General features: G+C 41.5%; 1 protein-coding gene across 2 annotated transcripts in view; it reads left to right on the top strand.

Moving 5' to 3' along the window:
• Window positions 1-27,115, top strand: part of CELF2 (CUGBP Elav-like family member 2) — a 243,811-nt gene that overhangs the window by 121,045 nt on the left and 95,651 nt on the right. For both annotated transcript variants that reach the window (XM_084304250.1, XM_084304249.1), the window contains exon 3: window positions 22,135-22,217. In XM_084304250.1, coding sequence (XP_084160376.1) covers window positions 22,135-22,217 — 83 coding nt within the window. The remainder of the gene's footprint in view (window positions 1-22,134; window positions 22,218-27,115) is intronic.

Raw genomic sequence — 27,115 nt, 5'->3', positions numbered from 1 at the left:
CACATAGGCTCTGGCTCCCGCTCTTCCCACGTCCCCCTCAATTAAAACAATAGGCTTCCTTTTTTTGTTTGCAGATCATGGGATATAAAATCATTGTAGATTAAAAATGGACTGTATTAACCTGAGTAATTCCGCTGGGGCTTCAGCTTCTATAGTGCAAAGTGGTGTGTTGTCTCTGGCTCAATTAGATTTTTCTGGGTGTCAATTTTAATTCACTTCACCAGCATGGTGGGGGGAACTATCTGTGGAAAGGAAAATGTTGCTCCTAACTGAGAGCCTCTTCTATCTGTGCTTGATTTACGTGTTTTCAAATACTTAGCTGTCCTGTGTTCTCCCTTGACATCAGCTGGTACGTGCCATAAGAACTATACAAAATCCCTTGATGGTTCTTCATGCAGTAGGTGTTGGGTTGGAGCAAGAAAATGGAAATGGGGAGAGTGAGATAATTCAATCCCTCTTTTTATGTAATACTGCATAAAGCAAGTTTTGATGAGCCTTGATGATCAGATAGGCATGGTTATATCAAATGTCTTTTATCCTTACATACATCCATGTGGCTACATTTACAGAGGTGTAAAAACTAAGCAAGGTTTCCTTTTGCAGTACCAGAACTTGGGCACAGAGCACTTAAGAGGAAGGTTTGTCATAGAAAAGGGCCTGAAATTTTCACTGTGTATATGTGGGGCTTTCCAATATGCTTGCTTCTATCACACTCAGCAGTCTTCTCTTCCTATCTCTGTGTCTGTCCTTTGAATATTTCATTAAGCTCTCAAGACAGTATAGTTATGGATATTTGTGCACACTCAAGTCTTGCTTTGCTTCAGAGTTGAGGTGCGTTTTTTTTTTTTTGCTTTTTGTGGGTTGTTTGGTTGTTTTATGGTGGTGTTTTTTTGTGGGTTTTTTTTTTTGGACTGATACCACCTTCCAGTTTTGTGAATCATCTTGACTGTTCTCCAGTATATGAAGGGGAGTTCTGCAGAAAAACACATGTGAATATGAGGGGCAGACCTGCAGGAAAACACATGGAAGTGCCACTAACCCCTGACTGTTGTTTTGGCAATAGCTGGGCTCACGTCGGAACTAGGTAGCTTCTTCTCTGGTTCAGAAAGGACGAGGTACTTGTTTGCAGCACGATGCAGGCATGCCCCATTGTTTTTAGTAATACCAGTTCTTGTGTGAGAGGTAAATATGAAATTATCTCAATAACATACCCCTTCAGCTTTTTCAGAATTGAACAAAATGCTGTACCAATATTCTGCTTTTAGTGTTTGTTATCCCCCAGCCCTTACATTCTCCACATTTCCAGGTGTTACCTTTCCTTTCCAGCCCTGAGCTGCTGGCATGCCTTTCTGTGCTCTGTTAGTTGCTAGTTCTCACGCGGGTATTTATTGAGTTAAAAGGTGCCGTGTGAAAGTGGGGAATTATTATTATTATCATTATCATTATTATTTTAGATGCTGCAGTCTAAGTAGTTCAAAAAAATCTCACAACTAAAGGTCAGCACAGCTTATAGGTTTACACATGCACAGTACAAGTAACCTTCAGAAATTTCCTCATGACAAGATAAGTGCAGCAATTATATTTAAATGAGTGCAGGAGAAAATTTCACTGTAAACTACATTAGCTGGAGAGCATATGCTGTAAGAGGATTTAATTGAATTAATGTTACTTACTATCAAATGCTCCATCTAGTGTATTGCCAGGTCTCCTTATTACTAAGAATAATATTTGGTTCATAAAGACCCCTGTTCAACTAAGCACACAGCCCTGACGACTTCAGCAAGTGATTAAAGTTGAAGAATATTCTGCACTGCTTTGCTGAATAGGAATAGGCTTGAAGGTAAGAACAAATAGCAGTGCATGTATAGGACATGTAATCACCCAGCCTTTTAAGAGGGCTGTTTATGGAGATTCCTCTTACAGATGGTTTTCCAAGTGTCTTAATGAGGTGTGATTTTTGGCATGAGCAAGTGGCCTTGCCAGTTCAAGCGTAGCTGGCGTGGATGACGGCTGCAGGAGCGACAACAAAAAGAAACCCAGCGTATATGTACCTGAAAAGAAGCCCACATGTATATGTACAAAAGAAGCCCACAGGATATGTACATCAGGAGTGGGTTGGGGTGGTCGGCGTGGTCCCTGGCTAATGTGAGCAGGAATGGATCTGGATGGCAGAGGGGTTTTGTTCAGTAATGCTGCTGGTGTTTTTAATGCTGCCGTTAACACAGGATTTTCACTCCTGCATTATACAAAGATGCCACGGTGACATTCGGGAGGGTATTTTATGTGACTTCCTACATAAAAGCAGAAATGCAAATAAGCCATGTTAACATATTCACATTATATAAATGGGAAGCTCAGATGCATGGAAACACAGAGTGACATACCCAGAGAGGTGCTTCGAGGCAGTGATAAAGACATTCACAGTTTTCCTATGCTGCTCTTATGTTTTAACCATTAAGGAGAAAACATGATATACTGGGTATTTTTGCCAAATATTTTCTAATGGCGCAAATATTGAGGTATGCATCTCCTCTATGTTTGAAGTTATTTAATTTTCCTTTCATATGCACTCTTTAAAAAGTGAATACGTGAAATCTCAGGAAAAAAAAATCTTTTATCCTCTGCTCATTCAGCAAAACGAATAAAAATAGTTTTGAACCACTCTTCTATGCAAATTGGGAAGCGGTGGAACAGTTTCTAAAGCTACTTTATTTCTTGTTGGCCGAATCAAATGGCAAAAGTTTTTATTAACCTACGCGTCTTACATTCTACTGATGCGCATTTCACTCCTGAACTTCACCCACCCCTGTTTATGCATGCAGTTGACATTCTGCTACAATCAGTAGGGCACATGCCATTCAAAGGAGTTACAATCTCCTCTTTGTTTTTGTGGTTTTGTTTTTTTTTGTGTGTGTGTGAAAAAAGTGTAATTGCCCATGTCAACTGATGTTCATTAAACGGAATTGTTTAGCTCTCTTAAAAAATCATTGATCTGTTTTTTCCCCCATGAAAATATTCAATGTCTCAGTTCACAAAAGAGAAATCAGCATGTAAAGCAGGAGAATAACAATCTGTGCTGCAAGGAGTGCGAGTGCAATGTGTGGTGCATCAAATGTCAGAAGTGCTCACTGGCTTAAAAACAAAAGCATGATAAATATTTAGTACGGATGAGAAACATTATTACTGTTGTGGTCAGACGTGATTTTTGGGAACAATCTGTTTAGAAAAGAGCGTAGGGAATTTTCATACGTTTGTTTGTAGCATTTATGATTGGGTGTTCATTAGGTAGCATCTGGCATGAACTATTCCTCTTTCCCCCTAAGTTTCATAGCTTCAGTTTGCATCTAAGGAGGATAGTGCAAAAGGTAATTTGGCACCGTAGTGCCATTGGTGTGGTCATGGTTTTAACTTTCCAATACCTCCCTTGAAATAGAATGCATTATGGTGGTGTTTTTTTTGTTGTTGTTGTTTTGTTTTGTTTTGTTTTGTTTTGTTTTTGTTGTTGTTGTTGTTGTTGTTGTTTTAGGGAATTTTCACTATTTGACCATTTTGACAAAATTTTACTATTTTATTGGGAATTTTGACAGGGTTTGGACTTTGATGAGGGTGCCTGTGAGGCATTGTATGCATGCAGCAAGTCAGAAGCTCAGCCTCCTCCACTGTGTGTCAGGGTCCATGCTGAGACCCAAAATTGGGGGCTCCAGCCTTGTCCACGTGCTCTTAGTACCATTTCCTGTACATATTGCAGATGCACTTAACAGATTGTACAATATGCTCTGCAAACAGATTGTTAAAATGATCTTTGTCCTGAAACACTGACGGCACAAACGAACAAGATGGATTGAAAGCATGCCTGCTGCGAAAGCTGCAGAGCGCAGACGCCAGAGTTTGGGACCCTTCTCCTCAACAAAAAGGGCTTTGTGCATCCTTATTGAAGCAAGGATCTGTTCTTGCTGATCTTACTGTTAAAGGCTGAAATTTTAAATAAGATTTCAAAGAAAATAGCACAAAGATCATTAGAGAATGAGTAGGAGAAGGGAATGTGCCTACTTGTGCCGTTTTTTTCTCATCTAACAGCCCTTCTCCTACAGCTGCCAAATTGAGCATGTCAGAGGAGCAGACTTTCAAACTTCGGGTAGTTGATCACAGCATTGGAACGACTCCCTGAAAAAAAGTCTGGGGCGTGCAATGCTGAGGCTTTGATGACCTGAATGTGGGATGCGCTGATCATGGAAACTCTGATGCTCTGGAAATGACAACTAAAGCAAGACTGAAAACTTGGCTCTCCTTCACTGGGCTACTCAACAGGAAAAATTCCAATACTTAATGTCTTTTTTGTCATCCAGGGCATGTAAAGAGATCATCCACTTAGGCCCTGGGTGGTTAAGAAAACCAAGAATTGTTCATCTTATTTATTGAAGTAGCTAATGTGCCTTTTGAAGCGCCTAGATCTTTGCTTATGGGAGAAGGAGGAGTGCACATGAAGATTAATTTCAGTGAGACTGTTTTTGTAGGAATAGGTATCTCAGTGAATATAGATCATCTACAGCTGGCATGATAAGCATATCAGCCTGTTTATACGTTTTATTAAATCAATAAAACTATTACATGAAAACAGCAGTGTCTGGATTCTACAAACAGCCCTTTCAGAGGAGCTCTGCTTAGGGATGAGACAGTTTTGCCCTTTTGAAACACTTCTGTTTCTCTTTCAAGTGAAAGTGCTCTCTCACTAAAATTATTAAAGAAAACATTTTTCAACTCTGAAGTATTGCTGATATTTTGGCTATGGCTGTGGCCAGAAATCTAAGTGATGGGAACTATTGAGCACTCATAATTCAAACTACTTGCGTTGACTTCATGGTAAAAGAAATTTTATGCCTGGACAGGACATAGAACTTGGAAATACCGGTTTTACGAGGCCTCAGTGAAATGGGCATGGTTACAAAGTGTATTTCAGTAAGAGGATCACTGTGTCGAGGTAACCATGTCTCAATGGTTGGAGATATGATGTTACCTGCTGAAGCCTTAAGCCTTCCTGAAACAGGGCTTAGCCCTCTGCCCCCCAGCCCCATCTGCTTGCGGCTGGGCTGCTACAGTCTTGATCAAGAGAGTTGGCTTTCTAGATGAGGCAAAAGATCTTCTCTTCCAGGATGCAAAGGTCCCAGGTTTGGAAAGCTATCTGAATTGAAAAAAAGACCTTCTAGCTCATCCAGTCTGTTGTCTGCCAAATCCATAATTGTTCCGTTTACTGCATTCCTAAATGTTTTGTCCAATTTTGTTTGGAAGTGGACCATGGGATACTATTCCCATCCCTTCCCCCCGCCAATAAAATCATGTTTTATTATTGTACTGTAAACACACACAGTCCTTGCATTTTTGGGGTATTTTGGTCTCCCCTCTTTATTTATTTTCTGTTGGTTGTTTTATAATCCCGGTTTCGTGCTAATACTGATGAGTATGAGGGATGCGTTTTCTGCCATGTAAAATAGTACTGGGGATAAACTCAGCCTAAGATTTTGGCTGACCCCATCATCAGGCTTAGCTCAAAAATTAATTTGTCATTACCCAGGTGCTACACACTAAGCTTTATTGGCGTAGAGGAGCTCCACATACTGTATGTTCCTTGGAAGGAAAAAAAGTGGTCATGTAATCACTGAGACAGTAAACAGTCATTTCCAATCTAGTAATATTTTATGTGAACTGGCACTGTATGTTGTATATCATCCATCTTGCTAATCCTTGTTCCACATTGCCTCCCACTTGAGGCCAAGAACATTACGGCTGTGCCAGAGAGTGGGTGGAAAAATAGCCTTATTATTAACTTAAGTTGAAAACATAATGGCTTTTTGAATGTCTTCATTCACAGATGCAGTCATACTAAAATATTAATACCCTTAAGTATAGAGAAACAGAACTTACATTTAAAGTCCATTGTCCATGTGTGTTGCAAAAGTGAAAGCCTTAAAAGTGTTGTGAATGCCCTGAACCTTTTGTTTTGTCTTTTATCCTCTAAATTCCAGTATTCTGTGATAAAGGAGCCCAAACATCCTACAGAGTAGGCTTTAAGCAATTTTTGCCATCACAAGCATTGTCTTGTAACTGAAAGCAGAGTTTCTTCAGTCTTCTGTGTCTCTTAAAACACAGGTTATAATCAAATGGATATTGAAATGCGGGTGACTTTTTAGTAACATGATCAACCAGAGCTGCATTGTCAGTGTCAGTGTTTGTTTAAATCTCAGCACCAGTAGGATCAGGAGTAGTCAAGATGCATGTGTTTTCTAGGAATAAGCATCATGAAGAATAAAGGAGAAAATTGCAAGCCTCACCTGAGTAATCTTCATAGCACCCCAGAATCCATTATTTACCAAAAGAAATGAGGGACCTAAGAATGAAAACTTAGTAAATTGGTACCACGGTATGAATGAAAAGCCATGTTAAAAAAAAAGAAATGATACTGTTCTTTAGCTGTCTGTAGCCAGGGGGGGTTGCCTTTGCTGGGTCTGTAACTCACTTCTCTGTGTGTCTTGCCTTTTGAAATGTGAACTTTCCACAAACGGAGGTATAAGGAGGTATAAGAGTTGCTCTTGAATATTATTCAGGAGAAAAAAAATCTTGATACACTAATTTAAGGGTAGCATGAAAAATACGTTCCCCCTTTTAAAAAGCAAAAGAAAGTATTGAAACCTACAGCATATCAGGCTGTGTGTTGTAAATCAGCCTAATTGTTTTAGAATTCAAAAGTGTTTCATCATTTTAAATTGGGCTTGTCTGATATTTAGTTCCACATTTTTGATAACTCCGCAGGACTAATCTGAAGCCTGCTGTTGCACATGAAAAGCTTTTTTTATCCTATCTTTTAAGACTGATGGAATGAGAGGAGGTTGACAAGTAATCGCTTAGTTATCTCTGTGTCAAAGCTTATGATATGCATTATAGCGAAAACTTGCAATATGCAGGTTCAGACATAATTTTGCTACACATTAAGGTTTATTCTTCTTGCATACAAAATGCAAGAGTGATTAATGCTGCAGTCTGATCGAGGATTTTGAATTGCTTGGCAGTATCTTTAGATTTGCCTTAATAATGCTTACACATTACACAAGACACGGATCCCAGTCTTACCAGGACTTCCCTCCAAGAATCTCCTTATTCCCCCATGCCCCGTCTCATTCGGGGAAAGAAACTTCACATTTCTAGGACATAATTTTGCAGTTTCTCTGTTGACCTACTGCACTCTGGGGATAAATGTAAGCCAGCCATGGGCTAGGGTGTATTTTCTTTGAAAAGAGCAAGCAATGTTTGTTCCTGGTAAAAACTGGTAGTTGCAAAGCTCATTTGACAAGATAACTTCTACCACACCCTTCCTCAGTTCTCCTTCAGGAGAAGTTTGCATTGGTTTTCTTAACATAGATACTTTAAGAGATAATAACATGTTGAATAAAAGACAAGGGCACACTGTAACATTAAACAAAGGTTACTGCTACCAAAATGTTTTGATGCTTTAGGTTGGTCTTCATGCAAAATGAACACTGATTAAAAGAAAGAGCCTCTTGTCAGAGAAGGAGCAGAGGCTTTCAGATAAGACTGGGGACTTTGCTCTAAAGTTCTATGAATTTTTGGTTGCAAAGCACCCTAAGCTGCACATCCGTGATATTTCCTTGGACGTGTTCCTGTGGCTGCTGCGGTGACCTGTGGAGAACACTGTACAGAATTGTGCTACCCCAAACACGATTAGGTACATTCAGGCTCCACACGCTATTGATGCCAAGGAACGCTGAATAGTTTCATCTACTTTGCAGACAAGCTTCAGTGTAAGCCCTCCTGCCACTGCCTGCTCAAGGCCACCTTTGACAGCCGCAGGAGCCAACACATAGCTGTTTAGGAACTCCTTTTGTTCCTTTTCTCTACTTTTCTTTCTCCTTCTGATTAAGTTGCCAATCATTCTGCTCCTTTCTCTTCTTGTCTTGAGCAGTTGCCAATCATTTTATACAGCCTTTACCTTTCTAGCCAAGTACTTCTCTTGTCATAACTTGGAAACAGGCTGCTAGAGATTTATTTTAAATCTTGATCTGATTAAATGCCACATCTGAGATATAGGTCTTTGGAGAGCCATAGAGTCTGTGTATCTTGGTACCATCTTGTTTGGACTTCTCTGATGTGGTGTTAATTAGAGGACTCAAGATGTGACCCATGGGTCATCCACCACACTCAATATTCCCTTCCCTTGATAGGTATTAAATATCAGCGAATAGATTTTTAACCAGTTTTCCAAATCATACATAGCTGGTAGTATGGTTTCTAGGGGGATATCATATTTATTTTACAACACATGGGTTTTAACTGTTTTGCTTGGTTACTGAGTCATTTATACAAAGATTGCAAAGTAGTCATGTTGTTTAGGAAGATTCAAGAAGTAAACAGCAAGGTGAAACTAAGCAAGGGTGAGAGTGCTTACCATGAATAGTGCCTTTAGAATGAGCACTTGTGAGCTTGTCAAATAGTCTTCTGGGAGAATTATGGGAATCCTGATTCTTGGAAGTGTACAGGTAGGACCAGAGGAAACTTTGGAATAATTACATTTGGAAGTCTAATGCTGTCCTCTCTGAGACGTGCTTTCCTAGATCTGTAAGATAACACTTTTCCCCTTCATTAGTTCATTTCCAGTCACAAGAAAAGACTGTATGAATCATCATAGCTTTTCTTTCTCATTTTGGAAGCATATGCATTATACACGTACTCTGCATCTCCCTTCATTGATTTCATGTTAGTTAATCATCAGACAAAAATAAATAATAACAACTATAAACCGGGATAACAACCCCTCTCACCACAAGTGCTTTTCTTGTTCCTATGAGGCTGCCTAGGCAAGATGAAGCAGGAGCTGTTATTCTTCTACAGCACGCTTTTTATTCTTACACCATTAGTCTGTGCAAATCTAGGTGCCGCATCAGCCTCCGTGCTGTACAAGGAACAAACATGAGTCGGGCCAGGAGGCTGTTGCCAGATACCTCTCAAATGTCTTTGAGCTTGAGCTTTCCAAGCATCGATACCCCACATGAAGTGTGTTCTTCGTTCTCATTGCTTGTGCTCATTAAGAGCTGTCATTTATTTTTGTGTGTCTGCACAAATATATGGCTTTATTACTAAAGTGGTTTGTTTATCTTTGCTGCTGCTGCATTTATTTTAGCACTCATCTAAACAATTAATTAGGGAAACACTTGAGTGCCGCATACACTTCTTCAGATACCACTCAGTTGTGTTTTTTTTATTTATTTATTTCCAGAAGCATCAAGTATTTAAAAAAAAAAAAAAAAAGGAAAAAAAAAATTTGCATTTTTTTCTAACCATGCCTTTTTCCCCTTGTTTGAAGCTTCCACAGGCAGAATATATTGCTTTGAAAGATCATGGGCCCTGTTGAGAGTTCAAAGCCAAGTAAAGATGCTGCTTAAAGTTCAAAGGCTCTGTAGAGTTGCATCTTCATCTGCATAAAATTGTTTCAACCAACTAGAAAGATAGAAGAGTTGCCAGAAATTTCTTCTGTTTCTTTTCTTTTCTTGCTGTTATATAAAAAAAAAATCTTAATTGGGGAATAAATGTGTCACTGCTAACAAGTTCAGTGAAAGTGAAGCTCCTTAGATGAAACGCTGCTTGAAGGTGTACACAATGTGGGAAAGATTTGACATGTGCTCTGACCCTGTAAGAGTCAAACTGTGAAAGTCTGTGAATCAATATGAGATACATAAGTGTTTATAAAGTTGAAGTCAAGAAAGAATTGCAAGCATCTTGGGCAAACAGCACAGGAAGTATGACTTAGACAATGGATTATAACTTAACTGAGTTATAAAGATGGGAAGAGTTACACGTTTTTAAGAAAACAGGTTTTCAAAAGGATGAAAATTAGCTCCCTGAAAATAGTGTGTATATTGTAACAAGTCATAGCTCCAAGTGGAGGTTTTGGAAGGTCTTTGACCAGCAGAGATTGGAGCCCCTATTAAGTGGTTTATGCGAATGCAGTAAGATACAGGGTTAGATGGTGTTGGGGGAAAATAGGTCTCTGTTGAATGAAACTCACTGTAGGGCAATATTTAAGCTAGAATTTCTTTCCAAACTGCTGAAGTTCCCCTAACACCAACTTGACTGTCTTCTATTGATTTCTTCCATTTCCTATAAGCAAACTTTTGGAGGAAACATGCCAGACTGTAGATGGTTAGTTAGAAGCTGCACTTGCAAGCAGTGTTCTCATCATTATTATTGCAGTATCTTTTCACCTCTTTTTTTTTCTCTCTCTCTCTTTTTTTATGGTTTCTTCACAGCATTTCTTTGAGCTCAGGACATTTTATTCTTTCCATTTTACAAGGAGAAGCTGGGGCACAGGGAGATTAAAGGCCAGATTGTTCAAAAGCATTTAAGCATCTGAAGATTCAGATGGGCATTGAACGTTATTTTCAGAAGAACTTCAACACTCTATTCCTAGAAATGAATTATCCAAGGTCAGGTTTAGATTCTGTTGCAAAAATGGTAAAGAAAACTTCCAAATCCAAACAAGTGTTGAAACCAACCCATCCACCGTCTTCTTAACAAGTTTCTGGGTAAAGAATAAGATTGATTATTTGTGTTGTTTCATTTTAAATGTTTTTGCATTAAGTGTCACCAATAATCTTTCTACTCTGTGTCTTCTTTTCTAACTCTTTCTCTCTGGACCATTTCTCTTTGTATTGCTAGATTTGGCCTTACCTAAATCATCTTTAGAAGACACAAGTGCAGGGTTTCAGAGCTGTCTGTGCTGTGGGTTAGGTGGTCTCATAATACTGGAGGTGTGCACTGAATTTAAACAAAACTTCAAGATGTAACAGATACAACAGGACTGGATGAACTGTAACTTAAAAATGCATGTTAATGCTTCTGAACTCATAAATTTCTTGTTATATTACTGAAAACAAGATGTGATACTAGATGTTCTTACAGTCTTGTGTGTCTGTGGCAACAAGGACCATGCTGAGATTTGAATGTTTGTAAAGAAGAGAGTAGTCCCTGTGTTATTGCCATGAAAAAACTTGTCTTGTGTGTAAAATTTGCTAGTGAATGAGAGCTAGTTCCCAACTGATGAGTACAACAATAAAACAGCAATTTTACTGATGTTGTTTGCTGAAGTTAAATAAGCTTGCAATATATTTCTGAAGGAGTTGTATTGTGTTAGTAGGGTATTGTGAAAAAGCCACTTAAATTCCTTCATTGTCATTTCACGGAATCACAGACAGGCAGAGGTCAGAAGGGACCTCTGGGCTTCACCTCATCCAACCCCCTTGCTCAAAGCAGGGTTGCCTACAGCAGGTTGCTCAGGGCCATATCCAGGCAGGTTTTGAATATCTCCAAGAATGTAGACTCACAACCTCTCTGCGCAACCTATGCCAGTTTTTTGATTAAACTAAACATTAAAAAAGTTTATCCTTATGCTTAAATGGAATTTCTTCAAAATTTCTTGCATTTTCTCGAATTTCACTGGGCACCACTAAGAAGATCCCGGCACCATCTTCTTTACTCGCCGCTTCATCTGTGTATACACATTGATAAGATCCTTCCTCTCTTTCCCAGCCGGACAGTCCCAACTTTCTCAGCCTATCCTCATAGGAGTGGTGCTCTACTCCATCATCTCGATGGCCTCTCTCCAGTATGTCCATGTCTCTCTTGTACCAGGGAGCCCAGCACCCCAGCTGTGTCTCAGCACTGCCAAGCAGATGACAAGGATCACCTCCCTCAACCTGCTGGCAATGCTCTGCCTAATGCAGCCCAGGATGTCATTGGCACTTAACCAGTGAAAATAATTTCAAATGCACAGTATAGGTTTTTGTAATGACAATGTAGTCTTATAAATTGCAATTAACTCTCTAGATACTCAAAGGTTTGAAGATTTTAAAGGGATTGTTTGATAAAGCTATGCTATTCTCAATATTTTCACTAGACTTGCATCACAGCCGAACTAGTAGATGGATGGCTTCCTATGAGTCACAGTAAAATTAGAGGTTAAATCACAGCATTGATCTGGAAGTCTTATTGGGAAAACCACTCTTTAGTGATCTTTCTTGAGCATTCTAATTAAAGAAATACATGGAAATCCAGCAACAGTGGGTATGGACTATGAAGTTTGATTTCCTACCAGTGAATATCAGGGCCAGAGAGTGTAGGGCTTTTGAAATGTCATTTGAGAAAGATGTGTTCCTGTCTACATTGATTTCTATAAACATGATCTTTGCAGAGTCTTTTTGAATTGAAATACAGTGTCACTCTAGATATCTGCTGTAAGAATGTATTAATAAAGGGAGGACATCTTAATTTTTAATTTCCATGTTTTTTAGCATCTGCACTCTGAATCCTCTTTTTGTACTATGTCCAAAGACACTTTTAGCATATAGACAAACTTAGGAGTTCACTTGCACCGTGGCTGAAGATGTTAATGCATTTCAAAGCCAGTAATTTTAAATCAATAGTTGTTACCTGGGGAAGGAGAAAAAGGAAACAGTGACCAGCTGCTGGAAGGAAACAAGTAAGGGTTTATATGAGAGGAGGAGAATGTGAATTTAACATTAAGGAGAGTTAGTGTGAGAATATGAAGGAAAAGGAGAAAAGACGAGATAGAGGGGAAAAAAAATAAAGCAGCATGAGAAATAAGTGATTGTTTGTGTTGTAGCTTCATGTAAATATCCCCACCAAATTTCTTTGTAATACCTTATACACAGATATTGACAGGCCTTACTTAGAACAATTTCCAATTAAAACAAAAATATTTCTTGTTTATCCTATATATATTGTTTTCTGTACTTTACCAGTTGGGAGTACAGATTCCCAAGGCAGACCCATCACAGAACTGGAGACTGGACCGTTGTCTCCTTGGCCTCTCCCCTGCTGTCCTACTTACTTAGATTTTTATTTTCCAAAAGCTCTGACAAGAAGTTTTTATTATAAGCAGACTTTTTTTTTTTTTTTTTTGTAAACAGTATGTACAGATGTATGTGATCCCAATTATGTTCGATCTTCAAGATTTAGAAGCGTAAATGGACCAAATGTGAACTGAAGAAAAGGCACTGAGCAATGGCTCTGATTTTCTGTGGCGTTGGCAGACAGCCTTCTTCCTCATGGGACTGAACAAGAAATGTCTCTCCAAGGGTTGCACACTTGCTGGGTGCTTGCAAGGGTGGTAGAGGAGGAAGAGTCCAGGCCAGGCTGGTGGTGCTTCCAGCACCCGGATATTTCACAGAGCAGATCGGGTGTTGATGCCATGCTGATGTGTGGGTACAATGCCACCAACCACTCACCAATCTCCACAGCATTTCCCGAGTTTATGTTTGGAAATCTCAGATCTGTTAGAGCGGGCCCAGAGGAGGACTGCAAAGATGGTCAGAGGGCTGGAAGACCTCTGCTACGAAGACAGACTGAAGGAGTTGGGGTTATTTAGCTTAGAGAAGTGGAGGCTTCAGGAAGACCTCATAGTACTCAAAGATGTCCCACAGGAAAGCTGGGGAGGGATTCTTTGTCAGGGAGTGTAATGACAGGACAAGTGGGAGTGGTTTTAAACTAAAAGAGGGGAGATTTAGAGTAGGCATTAGGAAGAAATTATTCATTCAGAGGGTGATGAGGCCCTGGTCCAGGCTGCCCAAATGAGCTGTGGCTGCCCCATCCCTGGCAGTGCCCAAGGCCAGGCTGGATGGGGCTTTGGGCAGCCTGGGCTGGTGGGATGAATGCTTGGGAAGCCCATGGCACGGGGTGGCACTGAGTGGGCTTTGAGGTCCCTTCCAACCCAAACCATTCTGGGATTCATCTACTTGCAAGCCCAGACCATTAGAGCTCAACTCACATCCCAGCATGCAGGGCTGGTTTCTTTAGGGACACATTAGCTGGTAATGACATGAAATAGTCTTGATTCTATAAACCTGATTTGTATGCGTTTATTTACCCCGCCACAACATATATAATCCAATCCTGAATCCGCTTCCTCCCCCTCCTTTATCACTATCTACTACAGAGTTGGAATGAGCATTCCCAAGCTGCAGATGTGGAAGTTGGCCCTGTCCTTCAGAAGGAAACCAGAGAGCCCCAACGTGCCGTGTCGGCGTGCTGGCCGCTCGCTTCCTAGTCATTACGCAGGCAGCGAGAGAGCTCAGGAATTTGCTAACAGCTGTCGTTGTCCTATATGAAAAATGGACATTGAAATTCTTCCAATACTTTTACAGCTATTAGACACTTAAAACTGTTTAATATAAGTGGCTTATTTCAGAGAGCAAGAAAAGCAGATTCTGGCAATTTTGCCCGTGATATCTCTTCTATCTGTGTCGCACTTTAGTCAAAATTTACATGATAATGGGCAGGGAAGTGGTGTGGCACACGAACCGGTGCATATTAGTTCTTCGCTGCTTTCCCAAAAGGCTTGAAAATTCAGCAAATTTAATCTAGGTCAAAAAAAAAAAAAAAAAGAATAGAAAAAAAAAATACTTCCATTTTGTAGGCGGAGGACATTTATAGAGAGCATTTGTATTCACAAGGGTACGGGAATGACAGAGTACGACTCCTCCAAAAGAGCTCCCCGGTGCAGCTGAAGGCTGACAGCAAACTAGGACTTGTGGCCAATTAACAGAAAGGCCGTCATAACTTGCGAGGCACGGGCTGAAAAAATTGAGCTCTGTGGGATCATTTTTCATTGGCCATTTACAGGGCTCCTCCAGGCCTGCAGCAGTTGTGCTATAATGCGACAGGGGCGGTTCGGGGCACGCTGGGGCTGGTCTATTGCCACCCTGGATGTTATAACCAGATGAAAAAATAGAGCCCGGGGTGGAATTTGGCATGTCCTGTTTGTGAATCCTTCTGGTGCATGAGCCCCAGCCTACCTGTGGCTAACGTATTAATATTAGAAGTGGCATTGCTCTAATATGTGCTGTCATTAGAGTGGCGTTTCGGGTTCCTGGCTGGTGACAGGATTGGTAATACAGTTTCCATCAGGGTGCCAATTATATCAAACTATTAGCAAACCTGAGCTAATTGGGAGGCGGCATCGTTAAAGGTTGATTTCTGCAGCGTATGGCAATTCTATCTGGGATTGCTTCAGGAGTGAAGCATTGCCATCGTGCTCTTCAGTGACTCCCTGTACAATAGAGCAAGAGGATGGTGCAGGTAGGAATCAAAAATGCCTCCCTCTGCCTTAGCCACCTTCTTTTTCTGTTCAGTGGAATTGCAGAAACAGTTAGAGTTTTATTTCTGGAAAGGCTTTGCTTTCCTTTGTCAGGAATGTCTGTATTTGCTATTCAGCCAGCTCATCTTTTTCTCAGTTTTTGTATGGAGTCACCAAACCAGAATCTCTAAGGCTTGAAACACTTCTCCTAATAGTAGAATGGTGTCTTTCACTCTGGTTAGCTAATTGTGCTAAAACCCATAATACAGAATAAATACCGGACAAGGCTTCCATTGAGCTGACCAAAATTAATGAATGTAAAGACGCTTGTTGCCCAACTGCACCTGAGCTCCTGCAGCAATAGGTCTTTTCAGTGGCTTTGATGGGCGAGGATTTTTGATGTCTCTGTTGCCTTTTGGAAAATGACAGTGTGGGTCATGGTGTGTTTGGCTGCAAATCATGCTGCTCAGGCAGCTGCTTGTGATTTACCGAGCACGTCTTTCAGCATTGGGATGAACATCTGGAATGCAAGAGACCCTTTAGAAATGCAGCCCTGTTAAATCGTGGTGTAATGCTTAAATTCTGGTCGTGGAAGAGCAATGTGAAAATCGGGAGAGGAACATTTGGAGGGGGTGGAAAAAAAGAAAAAGAAATCCTCCTTCACTTAAACTAGCTTGAACTGTGCGGGATTGACAAGAAGCTACTGTCCCAATTGAGATTCCAAGCTTGTATGAAGCCAGCACCTGTTCTGCTTGCAAATGCACACACAAAAGTGAGCTTCATTCACAGAAAGAAAGAAACATAGCGGGACTTCACTCATTTAGCCTTCCAGGGCCTTCAGTCCCTTGATCTGTCAGCCCCTTAGAATTCAAACGCAGCCTTTAAAGGAATTTTCAATTCACAACATGATGACTTTGTTGATGTCCTGAATGTGAATGTATTTTGAATTGAATTTGTCTGCCAGGATTCCATTACGTGCTAAAAGAATACAGAGTTCAATCATCAGATAATCATTATAGCTGTTTTGAAGTGTTTATTTTATTAGTCTGGAAGGTAAAGCAAATTTCATACTTTTAAGTTGTCGCAGGCTTTGCAGACGCACTGATAAGCTCTTGTATTTCTATACCCTATGGTTAGGGTTCAGATACTGGCGGCAGGTGATAATATGCACAATGCAGCAGAGATCCAAACTGACAAATTTTGACAGTTGAAAACTATAAAAACTCATAAATCAGACCAAAGAATATGAGTTGTTGTTTTTTTGTTTCTTTTTTTTTCTTTTTTTTTTTTTTTCACCTGTATCTTTTCTCTTTCAACTCCCCAAAGTTAAATTTTCAAGAAATTGCAGCAGGTTTTTCTTCAAGCAAATCAGAAGCGCAGAGCACCACGTACAACAGCAGCTCTTAATCCCCATCCGTGGCTGAGGGTTTTCTCATACGGATGCATGCGTATAATTGCTGGTAACTTTAAACTAGGAACCGTATATTCAGTGTTGGGAGCTGTAAGGAGCGTTTTCACACCCGAAGCAAGATGGAGGTTGCCGTATTCATTCAAGCATGAAATCCTGGCTGAGAGATTAAGCCTCTTACACAGATTCCAGTGCTGTTAAAAGCCAGCAAGGAGCGCGCCCACCACATCTCCGAGCAGAGGAGAGCTTCCTTTTGTTTGCTGCTCAAAATTAGGGATGTAAACAGTTCTCGTGGAGTAATTAGTCTGTGCTTGAATTGGGAGAAAGCGATAAAAATACTGACGTGGATGAGCTCCTAGCGGTGTCTGCGCTGGAGCTTGCAACCTAACGAAGAGGAGAGGCTGTTTATCAGGGAGTGCAGTGATAGGACAAGGGAATGGCTTTAAAGTGAAAGAGGAGAGATTTAGATTAGACATTAGGGAGGAATTCTTTACTCTGAGGGTGCTGAGGCACTGGGACAGGCTGCCCAAAGGAACTGTGGCTGCCCCATCCCTGGCAGTGCCCATGGCCAGGCTGGATGGGGCTTTGGGCAGCCTGGGCTGGTGGGAGATGTCCCTGCCCATGGCAGGGGGTGGCACTGAGTGGGCTCTGAGATCCCTTCCAACCCAAACCATTCTGGGATTCATCTACTTGCAAGCCCAGACCATTAGAGCTCAACTCACATCCCAGCATGCAGGGCTGGTTTCTTTAGGGACACATTAGCTGGTAATGACATGAAATAGTCTTGATACTATAAACCTGATTTGTATGCATTTATGTTCCCTGCCACAACGTACATAATCCAATTCTGAATGGAACTGGATGGGCTTTGAAGTCCTGTTCAACCCAACCCATTCTGGTATCCCATGAAGGCACTGGCACAGCTCTGTGTGTCCACACTGCTGGGTGGATGGGGACAAGTGTTTCACCAATGCCTAGTTCAATGAAAAAGTCACACAGAAGGAGAAGTCCTCTTGCAGGAGGTCACCAACAGCTCCCTGAAAATAGCTCACAGGAGGACTGGCATTTTCTGAAGTTTCCTGGTGAAAGCTTTGTTTTTTATCTTAATTCCACAATGTGCACAAACATCCTTCAGAAGCCCAATTTCGCTGTCAGCAGAAAATCAAAGGTGAATGTGGTATTGTGAGTGTCCTTGCTGTTTGCTTTCTTATTTCCATCCCTAACTTCTAAACAGTTGTTTTAGTGAAGCCGGGGCTGCACAATCCCCATGCAATCCGTTGGTGCCATCTTTGACAGTGACTCAAGTAAAGCTGTTTACAGCCATACGTGAGGTTGTTTGCCCCCATTGGTGTCTTGCTAAACAGGTTGCTGTTGAAAAAAAAAAAAAAAAAAAGAAAAAAAGAAAGAAATTCACCACCAGTGGTGCTAATTGGTGCCTTTGGCAGCCTGAGCAGGGGCTTGTGAATTGGATGTGTCATGGAGAATTGAATGTGTCAACTCTCTCCCAATGGCTGGGACCTCAAGGTCTTTTTCTGGCACTAAATTTCCTTTGGAAAAAAAAAAAAAATAAGACAAAACAAGCTGAGATAAGAGATCTTTTTCCTTTTTTTTTTTTTTAATGAGGTGTTGACGTTGAGCATTGTAGTGTCTACACTGCAGCATTTGATCACCAGAAGCACTGAGAAGTAGGGCTGCTCACTGCGTTGTTTCTCAGGTCCCCTGTTTGCTGCTACCAGATGCTGTACAGTGCAGGGTGGCAGCTTTCATTCAGTCTGTTCAAGCATCTGGCAGAATAGCCACAAAGTTGTTGCCGATGTCCTTAAGGGACTGTAGGGATCCGTATGATTCATTCAGTATTTTTTCTAGGTACAGAGCAGAGATGTCGTATGCTGGAGTAAATAGAGAGTAAAATGTGCTCGAGTAAATCCAGCTAGACCACAACCAGTGTACAAAAACAAAGGGGATTTGCTGTTTTGGAGGCATGAGCTCCCATTCCTTCAGTCAAGAAGAAGCTAGTCCACACAAAGTTAAATCAGAGCTAAACTGGGCTGACTGAGAATAGGCAGAACCATGTCCACAAGTCAATCTGCCTTATAAGTAGTCCTGAATAGGAGGGGAGAAGGTTATCACTGTCAGGCTTTTGGGTATTTGGATGTCAGAAAGGTTTAGCTGGGGTTCAAGCTGCTGTCGTGTCTGCTGATGATGAAACCATGATTATATGTGCAGGGGGCTGAAGAGAAGAAGGTGTGTTGTTTTTTTTCTTTTCTCTTAGGAAATATACTTTTTATTGTCCAGTGGTGTCACTGATTTGGCTATGGTAATATTGCATTTTCTTAGGGAAAGTGGAACAGAAAAGTTGCTTCCTAGCTGTTCTTGAGCAGGGCCCAGCTACCAGCCCAACAGCACACGAGCCCTGTCTTTTTACACAGCACTCTTCCCTTCCAGTATTTCTGCAGAAACAACTGAACTCCGTATTTTCTCCTGTGGCACGTGGTCCTGAGCCAAAGGGATTTTACACTTAAGGCATCTTCAAAGCTGGGTTTTTGGAGCTGCAGCGGTGTGTGTACCTTGGCAGTGAGCACCTCCATAGGCTAAGCTCTAGCATTTCCTCTGGGACTGTGTGCATGTTCGCCGCTCCTGGTCTGGATTTTCATATTTTCTTTTTTCTTCAGTCCAGCCCCAACCTCTTTGTCAGAGAGCTTCAGAATCAAGAGTCCACAGATTGTGTCCATGCTCTCCCCAAAGCAAGGCAAACCATCATTTTGTTGTATTTCTTTAATAAGATGCAAGCAAAATTAGTACAGATAATGATTTTATCTGTGTATATTTTCAGATGTGTCAATCTGTGGGGTTAAAAGGCACCATCTCAGGCTGCTAACCTGCTGGAAACATGTGTTTCCTGCTGTGTTTTCTCCCAGTCTTCATTCCCAGAGACATTTTTCTCTCTTACACAATTGCTCCCCAAAAACGACTAGTTAAAGGGTATTTCATGGGGTATTCATCTTTCAGCGGCAGTTCTTTCAAGTGGTGCCAAGAATGATGAACCCAAAGCTTCCAAACATCTTATGAGAATAAGCCCACAGAGTCCAAATCCAAAACGAAACTCTTCAGACCCATGGTAAGGACATCACAATTGAAAGGTCATGACTATTACTTGGTATTTTTTCCTCAGAATCCTCTCTCCTGGTTAAAAAGCTGTATACTAAACAGCTAATGAAACAAATACAGAGGCAGTAGTAGGAGATGATAGACTTTGGAACCAGCTGGCAGGACAGAAATATGCCATGCTGTTTTCTCAAAGTTGAGCTACTTAATGTCACAAACTCTCATTCGTTTCCAATTTTAACTCTGGATTCGAATAATTAAAATTTGCAGAGTTTACCAGTGGAATAGAAGATTTAGAAGCACTCACAGGAAGCACAAACCCTAACAGGCTGTGGCTGTCTGTAATAGCCATCCCTATCTAACAATGTTCAGCTCACTGAAATAATTATCAAACCTTCTCTTTCGTGAACTGTGAAATTTTAAGGAATCTGTTGGCACTACGAGAAGTGTTTCTCCCAGCTGTGTTAAGTCAGCATTACCTTCGTGCCTGTGTATTATGCTGCCTGCAAGTGCTTTTCCGTTAAGGGATAAACTCGCCGTATTCCAGCTGGGAATACATGATTACCTTTGCTTGTTGTAAAGGTAATGGTTGTCACCGGCCCTGCTGCAAAGCCAGAGGGAGCGTTCACGGAGCAGTGCACAGCTGGAGCCAAGCAGGAGGCAGCAGAGGGGGGATTCTGGATGGAGCCCTTCCACCGTGTGGTGTGAACCCGCTCCATGCGGCCACTAAAGACGCTTCCTTGCTTGTGTCCTCCTGTGCATGCTTTGTCCTCGGTCCCCTTTACTGCTACGACAAGGCTGAGAGGCTGAATAAAAGCTGGCACGCCAGGGGTGACGTGGTGTTTCACCTTGGGAAGCACTAGGGAGCCACTGCAAGCAAAGGACAGAGTGTCTGGCCTGTGTCACGCTCCAAGGGAGCAGGAAGGCCAGCGCTGAGGCTCGGGAGCTGAGGTTTCTTCTACTAACTGTTTGGTTTTGGCATTTCCCTGGAGCTGCAACAAATCTCTGTCAAGGATTAAGACAATAGAATTGTTTGCTGATTCGGCAGTAAAATCGCCGTTGTTTTGTTTGCTGTGAAGTAGGTTTTTACCTCAGCATTCACTTTGGCCTCCCAGCAGACTGTCCCCGTACTGGTTGAGTCACCAAACCCCCTGACCACAGAGCTCCAGAGCAGTTTGGGTGCCACTTCTTAGGGTGACATAGCTCCAAAGCAGGGGCTGCCCACGTCCACAGCACTAGGGCTGCATTCAGCCCCAACCCCTTTCCCATATGGACAGAGCAGCAGCAGGTTAGGCTTTGTGAGCGTGCCTATAACACTGACACTGTGCTGGGTGGGAGCTGTTTGAGGGGTAATTTTCCTTGCGTTATGCACCCAGTGCTGCAGTGATGCTCTCAAAGTGTTTTCTCTCTGGCTGGAAGTCAGGCTGAAGTTACAAACTGGGTTATCATGTAGAGGACCCCACCTGGAATGGGGATATGAGGTCCTCCTGCAGAAAGCTCTCTCCATGCCCCGTGCATGCCTAGAAGCAGCAACCTCACAGACTTCATTGCTGGAAAACATGCAGTGGGACATAGCCTGAGAGTCATTACAGACTGAAGCAGCTCAGCTCCTGGTCCCTTTTTCTTTTTTTTTTTTCCTTTGTCCCGCACCGAGATGTTATAGCTGTCCCTGAGTCCTGGCCTCACCCTGGGTGGGTGTTGAGCTGCCTGGGCTGCGTGTGCTGCAGGACTGGCTGTGTTTGCAATGGGAAGCAGCAACCTGTGTCTGATCCCACATATGCTCAGTTGCACCATGCTGCCAATGGGAAAATGAGGGATTATGGCAACTGAAGCTGCTGTACCGAAACTAAAGGTGGTTAGGCAGGTGCAGGGTGAGCACAGCCTCACATGGTGCAGCCAGCCACCAGCCGCCTCCACTATCCCACCTGTGGCAAATTCTCCTGCAGCTTGTTTTCCCTCTTGCAGCTGAGATGGGCATCCTACCTCCAGTCTTAGCAGGTTTCAGAAAGGGGGGAGCAAACCTTAGCTCTTTGCATATAGGCAAAGCAAACCTTACATATAAGGCCCTTTAAATGAGGTCCTGATTTTCTGCCTGGGATTCAAGAATGAATTCCTGCTGGTTTGAGCTTGCAATGGTGCTTATATTCAAAGTGTAATGGGGAGCCTTCAGAAAAATATAACCTTATTTACACCGTACAAAGCCAATTGGATTTTAGTTAACTTAATTTCTAAGTGATTACAGTTCACTAACAATGTAGGTGTGCTATAGATGCAATGCACAGGGGGTGACTTTTTATTTTAAACCATACAAGCTTTCTTTTATTCATGTCATTCAGGCAGCCTCATGGTAATTCACATTTTCAGCTTTCATAACGTGTTGTTCAACCAGTTTTTTCTGCCTCCCTATTGTACTCTCACAAATCATACTCACTAATTTCTGAAAGCTTTTCATTTCTCTCTATAGGTTGTTGTTTCGTAACATTTTATACAAGAAAAGCTGCTCTTGAGGCACAGAATGCACTGCACAATATTAAAACTTTACCTGGGGTGAGTACATTTACTTTTTGATCCTAATTATTTCATTGCCAGAAAATAGCCCTTTTGCTTGAGATGCTGCTTAGTGCCCTAAATGACCTTGGTCTCTTGGGAGGGTGACAAGCCGGATGGCCTGTCCTGTAACAGTGCCAGTCCTGTAGCAATGGCATTATCTCCAAAGGCAGTTGCTCTTCTGTAGAAAGTCCCTTGGCTGGAAATAGTGCTGATTCCTGCTGACTAGAGGCAGTTACTGAAGTGCAAGGTAGATCCAATTTTATTTTTTTTACAGAAGCGGGGGGGGAAACATATGGCAGAAAAACACTGCACCACTGGGGACTCTAGTTTCAAAAGGGAGAGAAGAGGAAAAGACAAAATACAGCCAACTTCATTAAATGCAGCCTTTGTAGACATGGTTTCTAAACAACTGCCTGCATTATCGTGATGGCTGCACATCAGGGGACCACAGAGCACAGCACCACATCGCTGCCTGCACAGAGCCATCCTGCTCCCTGCCACCGCCACTGCTCAGCACCCTGCTCCCACTGATACATCCCACCGGTGCTTAAAACAGTTGCGCTTGTGTTACTGGGCTAATCCTACAAACTGTAGCTTGTTATCCTGTGGTGGTTCAGACTTGAGTTACGGGTCAGGAGCGAAGGATATCGCTGGTAATTGCATGACTTAACTCTGAAGTCTTCTTGTTCTAATGTTTTCATTTGTTCTGCTGGTTGTAGCCAAATACTTTGGGGATTGAAATGGAAAAATATAAGGGATAGGGATATATTCCCTCTTGATGTAGGGCAAATGTTCCAGTATATGTATGGCTTGTATGGTTACACACAAAAAAAATAAATATACATCATTGTTATAAATAAATAGAATAATGGTTGGACTGACAGATATATGGCCAATATCTTCTTTAGCTCCTGCATGCTGTGTGTGATATTGGACACTACCTGTTTGAAAAAAAGTCACGTCTGTCTGGCCCACTTTATGTAACTGCTATTAGGAAAGTCACCTCATCTGTCATGGAAATGACCAATGAGGAGAAGTATGTTGGATAGTTCCCCATGAGCCCTGCTCATTCGCAGAGGTAGAATGGGATTTCTCTGTCATTTGCAAGTGGAAATGCTGGACGGGGTGGGAGGAAATCTGCAGAGACCAGCCAGCTTAGAGGAAAATCAAAGAACAATTGTGCAACTTCAGATTCGAGTAAATTTTTCCAGCATCTGGCCATTGCAAGGGTAAATGTCAATAGTCGAAGTGGCAGGTTCAGCTTTTAAGGATGTTTGGGATGATGTGCTGTCCTCACAGAGAAAAGAAGGTACTGAGGGACCCCTCAGGGAAAGTGCCTTTGAGACCCCCTTGGAGCTCGGGTTGAATCACAGCATCCTCTGGCTCTGCAGCTCCACTTGTTGGTTCCCATCCCCACTGCTAGAAAATGCCAAGCCCTTAGCTGAACACTCCCAAACTCAATTCAGCTAACGTTGAAGTTAACCCAGCTCATTGTATAACTGCTCTCCAAACACAAGTCATCTCCAATAGGCTTTCAGTCGAGTGGCCGTGCAGACTGGCTGGGTGGGATGGACACTCCAACGGAGGTGGTCCTGAGCTGCTGGTGCTCCTCTTTTCTTCCCTGAGCCCCACAAGCTGGCAGCTCTGTTTTTAGAGGTCTTGGATAAATCCACGGGTGACTCAGAGGGGCAGCCTCCTTTCCTTGAGATACCCATGTATGGGTGGCAAAGCTGGCTCAGCTCTGCATAGCATCTGACTTGAGCAGGGCATCATTTTCTCCTCTGGTTCTTTATAGCTGAGGAGCATGCAGCAGTTAAAGAGGTTACTGCACCTTTTTTATTTTTTTTTAAATAAAGCTCAAAAATATAACCTTTTTTTTCCAATGCTGCCTCTAGCTCTGTGTCATTTAAAATGTTTCTTTTCAAGCTCTGTTTTTCCATCCTGAACACGAGGCTGCAAACTTTTCTTTTAAGGAAATGTGAAAATTGCATTCCCATGACACTGGGGCCTGGGCTTTAAAATTTCTCCTGATACTGCCAGGGATGTTAAGATTTTACTTGGAGATAAATTTTTATACCTTCTTCTTAAAGACACATCTCTAATAAAGAGAACCAACTCAAATACAGATTCATTACTTCAGGAACAATTCGACATGTACATGTATTATATAACAGATTCTGTATTTTGCACATGTTGTAGGCTGACATTCAGCATATATTGTGATACTGTTAATGCTGCATCAGGATATTCCCAAAATATCTTCATTTATGTGTGTTTTAAAGTTGTGGCACACATGCAGAAAGCACTTCACTTGTGCAGGATTCTCCTCCTATGAATTTTAGCAATTTCCATGCTGTTAGATCTGGCCCACTAAGCAGCTTTCCCTGAGCTAGCAGGGATTGGTAGTGGATAGCCCGTGTGCGAAACAGTCTCTTTCAGAACAAATGGAAGCAATTGTCTGTTGGGGTTACAAGGAATGAATTTGGATCAGGTTTATTCAGGCATCAGCTTGCTTCCAGTAAACAAGATGTGCTATGTGGGAGGTACAATAAGAAGGTGTATTTGGAAACAGAAGATGTGCCTTCAGCTTTTCCTGATATACAACCATACGTCAGATAAGAAGCATCCCTGAATAGCCCAGGAAAAAAAAAAAAAATCAGGGGCACAAGCAAGTGCTTTACTGGTTTGAGCTACAGAATTAGGGCAGATACAAGAGCAGGGATGCCACAGCAGCTGCACCTTGCCTGCATGTAGGTATCACCCATCCTGCTGCAGGCCTGGGGAGAGGGATACGTCTGGCCCTGCACTGTGTGCATTAAATGATTGCAGCCAGGTTATCTCCAGTCTCTGCCTCTCCATTTCTTAAATGCAGATTGCTCCGTGTTGCTCAGTAAGCAGGTTGGGGATCGATACTCACGAAGCCAAAAAAGTGCTTTTGTAGAGTGAAACCTATCCCCCTTCTGCATGTTCAGCTTAATTTAGGTGGGTATTTGAGCAAAGCCTGCAGTGCTCTGTTTCTGTATCTGCTTTCTGTGTGGACCTCATCCGTAACAGAGACATGAAAACACGAACGCTTTATGTGCTTCTTTGAGCTGCACCCTTTTAGTGGACATGAAGAAAATAAGACCAGACATAAATGATTAATGCAGAATCTTGGAAGAAAATATTGCAGGGTGCCTTGCTGTTTGATTACAAGCCTTGGAATTAGTCAACATTTCCATAATTCTAAACCAATATACACCTGTTTTCCCACTGTGATGTGAAGGCACAACTTAATTTAACAGAAACCCTGCTGTGCTAAATCTCTCATTAAATACCAAGCTAGTTCTGTAATTTAAAGTTGCAGCACCACTATTTTAACTGAATTGCCTTTGTATTATGAAATTAATAAGAAGTTAATGATGCACTTTGCTGTATTCTCTCAGATTTTTTTCACAGCAACAACAACAAAAAAGAAAGATAAAGAAGAAAAACATGTCACCAGCTGACATCTCAAGGCTTTTCTTGTTTTAATCATTTTCCTGAGGATAAAATTCATTTAAAAGATTTTTTTTTTTTATAAATTTTAAAAACTTTCAGCATAAGCAGGATCAAACATCTTCTTTTCACTTATGATTATTATAATCTCTCTGTTAGACATAATATTCCTTGTCATATAATGGAACTTTTATCTTTCCCCAAAAGTGTATTTAGATATCACTTGTTACAGTAGCATTGCTACTAGGCAGAGAAAAAGATAGGCAGTGTTTGAGAAATGCATGCATATTGATATATATGATACATATCAGTGAAATAGGGACAGTTCTCTTCTGTTTACTTGGTACTGGCATCACAAGTGGCTTTTATGCCTCGGAAATGAACAACATGAATTTTCAGATGTGTCTTTTCAAATATAGCATGCAAGCACATAGCTCATACCCTAGCTCGTAGGGATGTGGTTTGTGTTATTCAAGTTACAGTTGCCTTCTTACAGTATGAAAGTTGGCATGGATTTTGTTTTAAAAGGCAGAGGGGAGAAAGGGGAAAAAATCAATTTGATTATAATAATTGGGATGAGGTGTAGAACCAAGACTTAACTAGTCTCATCTTCATTAAGAATCTCATGGCTTTGCTAGAGGTGTGTAGCTTCTATTCCCTGAACATAATAATCCAATAAATTCTTCCCATCTAAATTTATTCTGTCTTCAGTTAGATGTAATAATTTTAGTCCCCCCATGCTCTAATATGCTGCTTAGTGAAAATTGGCTTTTATGGAGAGGGTAAACCTTGATGAGCTGTATGCTGGGGCTGCTCTCAGAGGTGTTTGTGATACTGACATTTTTTGGTTTGGTTTTAATGTATATACTAGATCAAAAACAGAATCCTCTCTATTTGGCTAACTAGTGCATTGGGTAAGATTTCTTAGAAAGAGCTAAATGCCAATACGTAAGAAGAGGACTAGATGTTGGTCAGGTTCTTGAAGCCCAGCAGCTGAATAAATGGACCTTGAGCAGAAGCTGTTCGATACAGTCTCTTTGGAGTCTGTTTTGTATTTGCAGTTAGTTTCACCTGACATGACAAAGATCATTTGTTGCCTCTATGTTGTTGCCTATATCCTCATAAAAGAGGTTATCACAAAAATAATTAACAGCCTGCACTGGTTTAGGTGTCAGCACTCTTGTGCATTTAACAGACTAATAGTTTACGTGGTTCTTATTTCAAGTGGGATATACATATTCCAAATAGCAGCAAGCCCTTTGCACTGAAGTTCTGGAATGAAATAGGAACATTAGCTGTATGAATCAATTTAATTAAAGGTGTAACAACGGAGAAATACAGTTTTGAGAAAGCTCTTTAAATTTTAACAGCAAGGTGGAGTTTGTAGGATCTAACTGTCTTGTAAAATATTAATGGCC

Source organism: Netta rufina (assembly GCF_964035555.1).
Source record: "Netta rufina genome assembly, chromosome: 1".
NCBI classification, from domain to species: Eukaryota; Metazoa; Chordata; class Aves; order Anseriformes; family Anatidae; genus Netta; species Netta rufina.
This window is presented reverse-complemented; position numbering and strand designations above follow the sequence as displayed.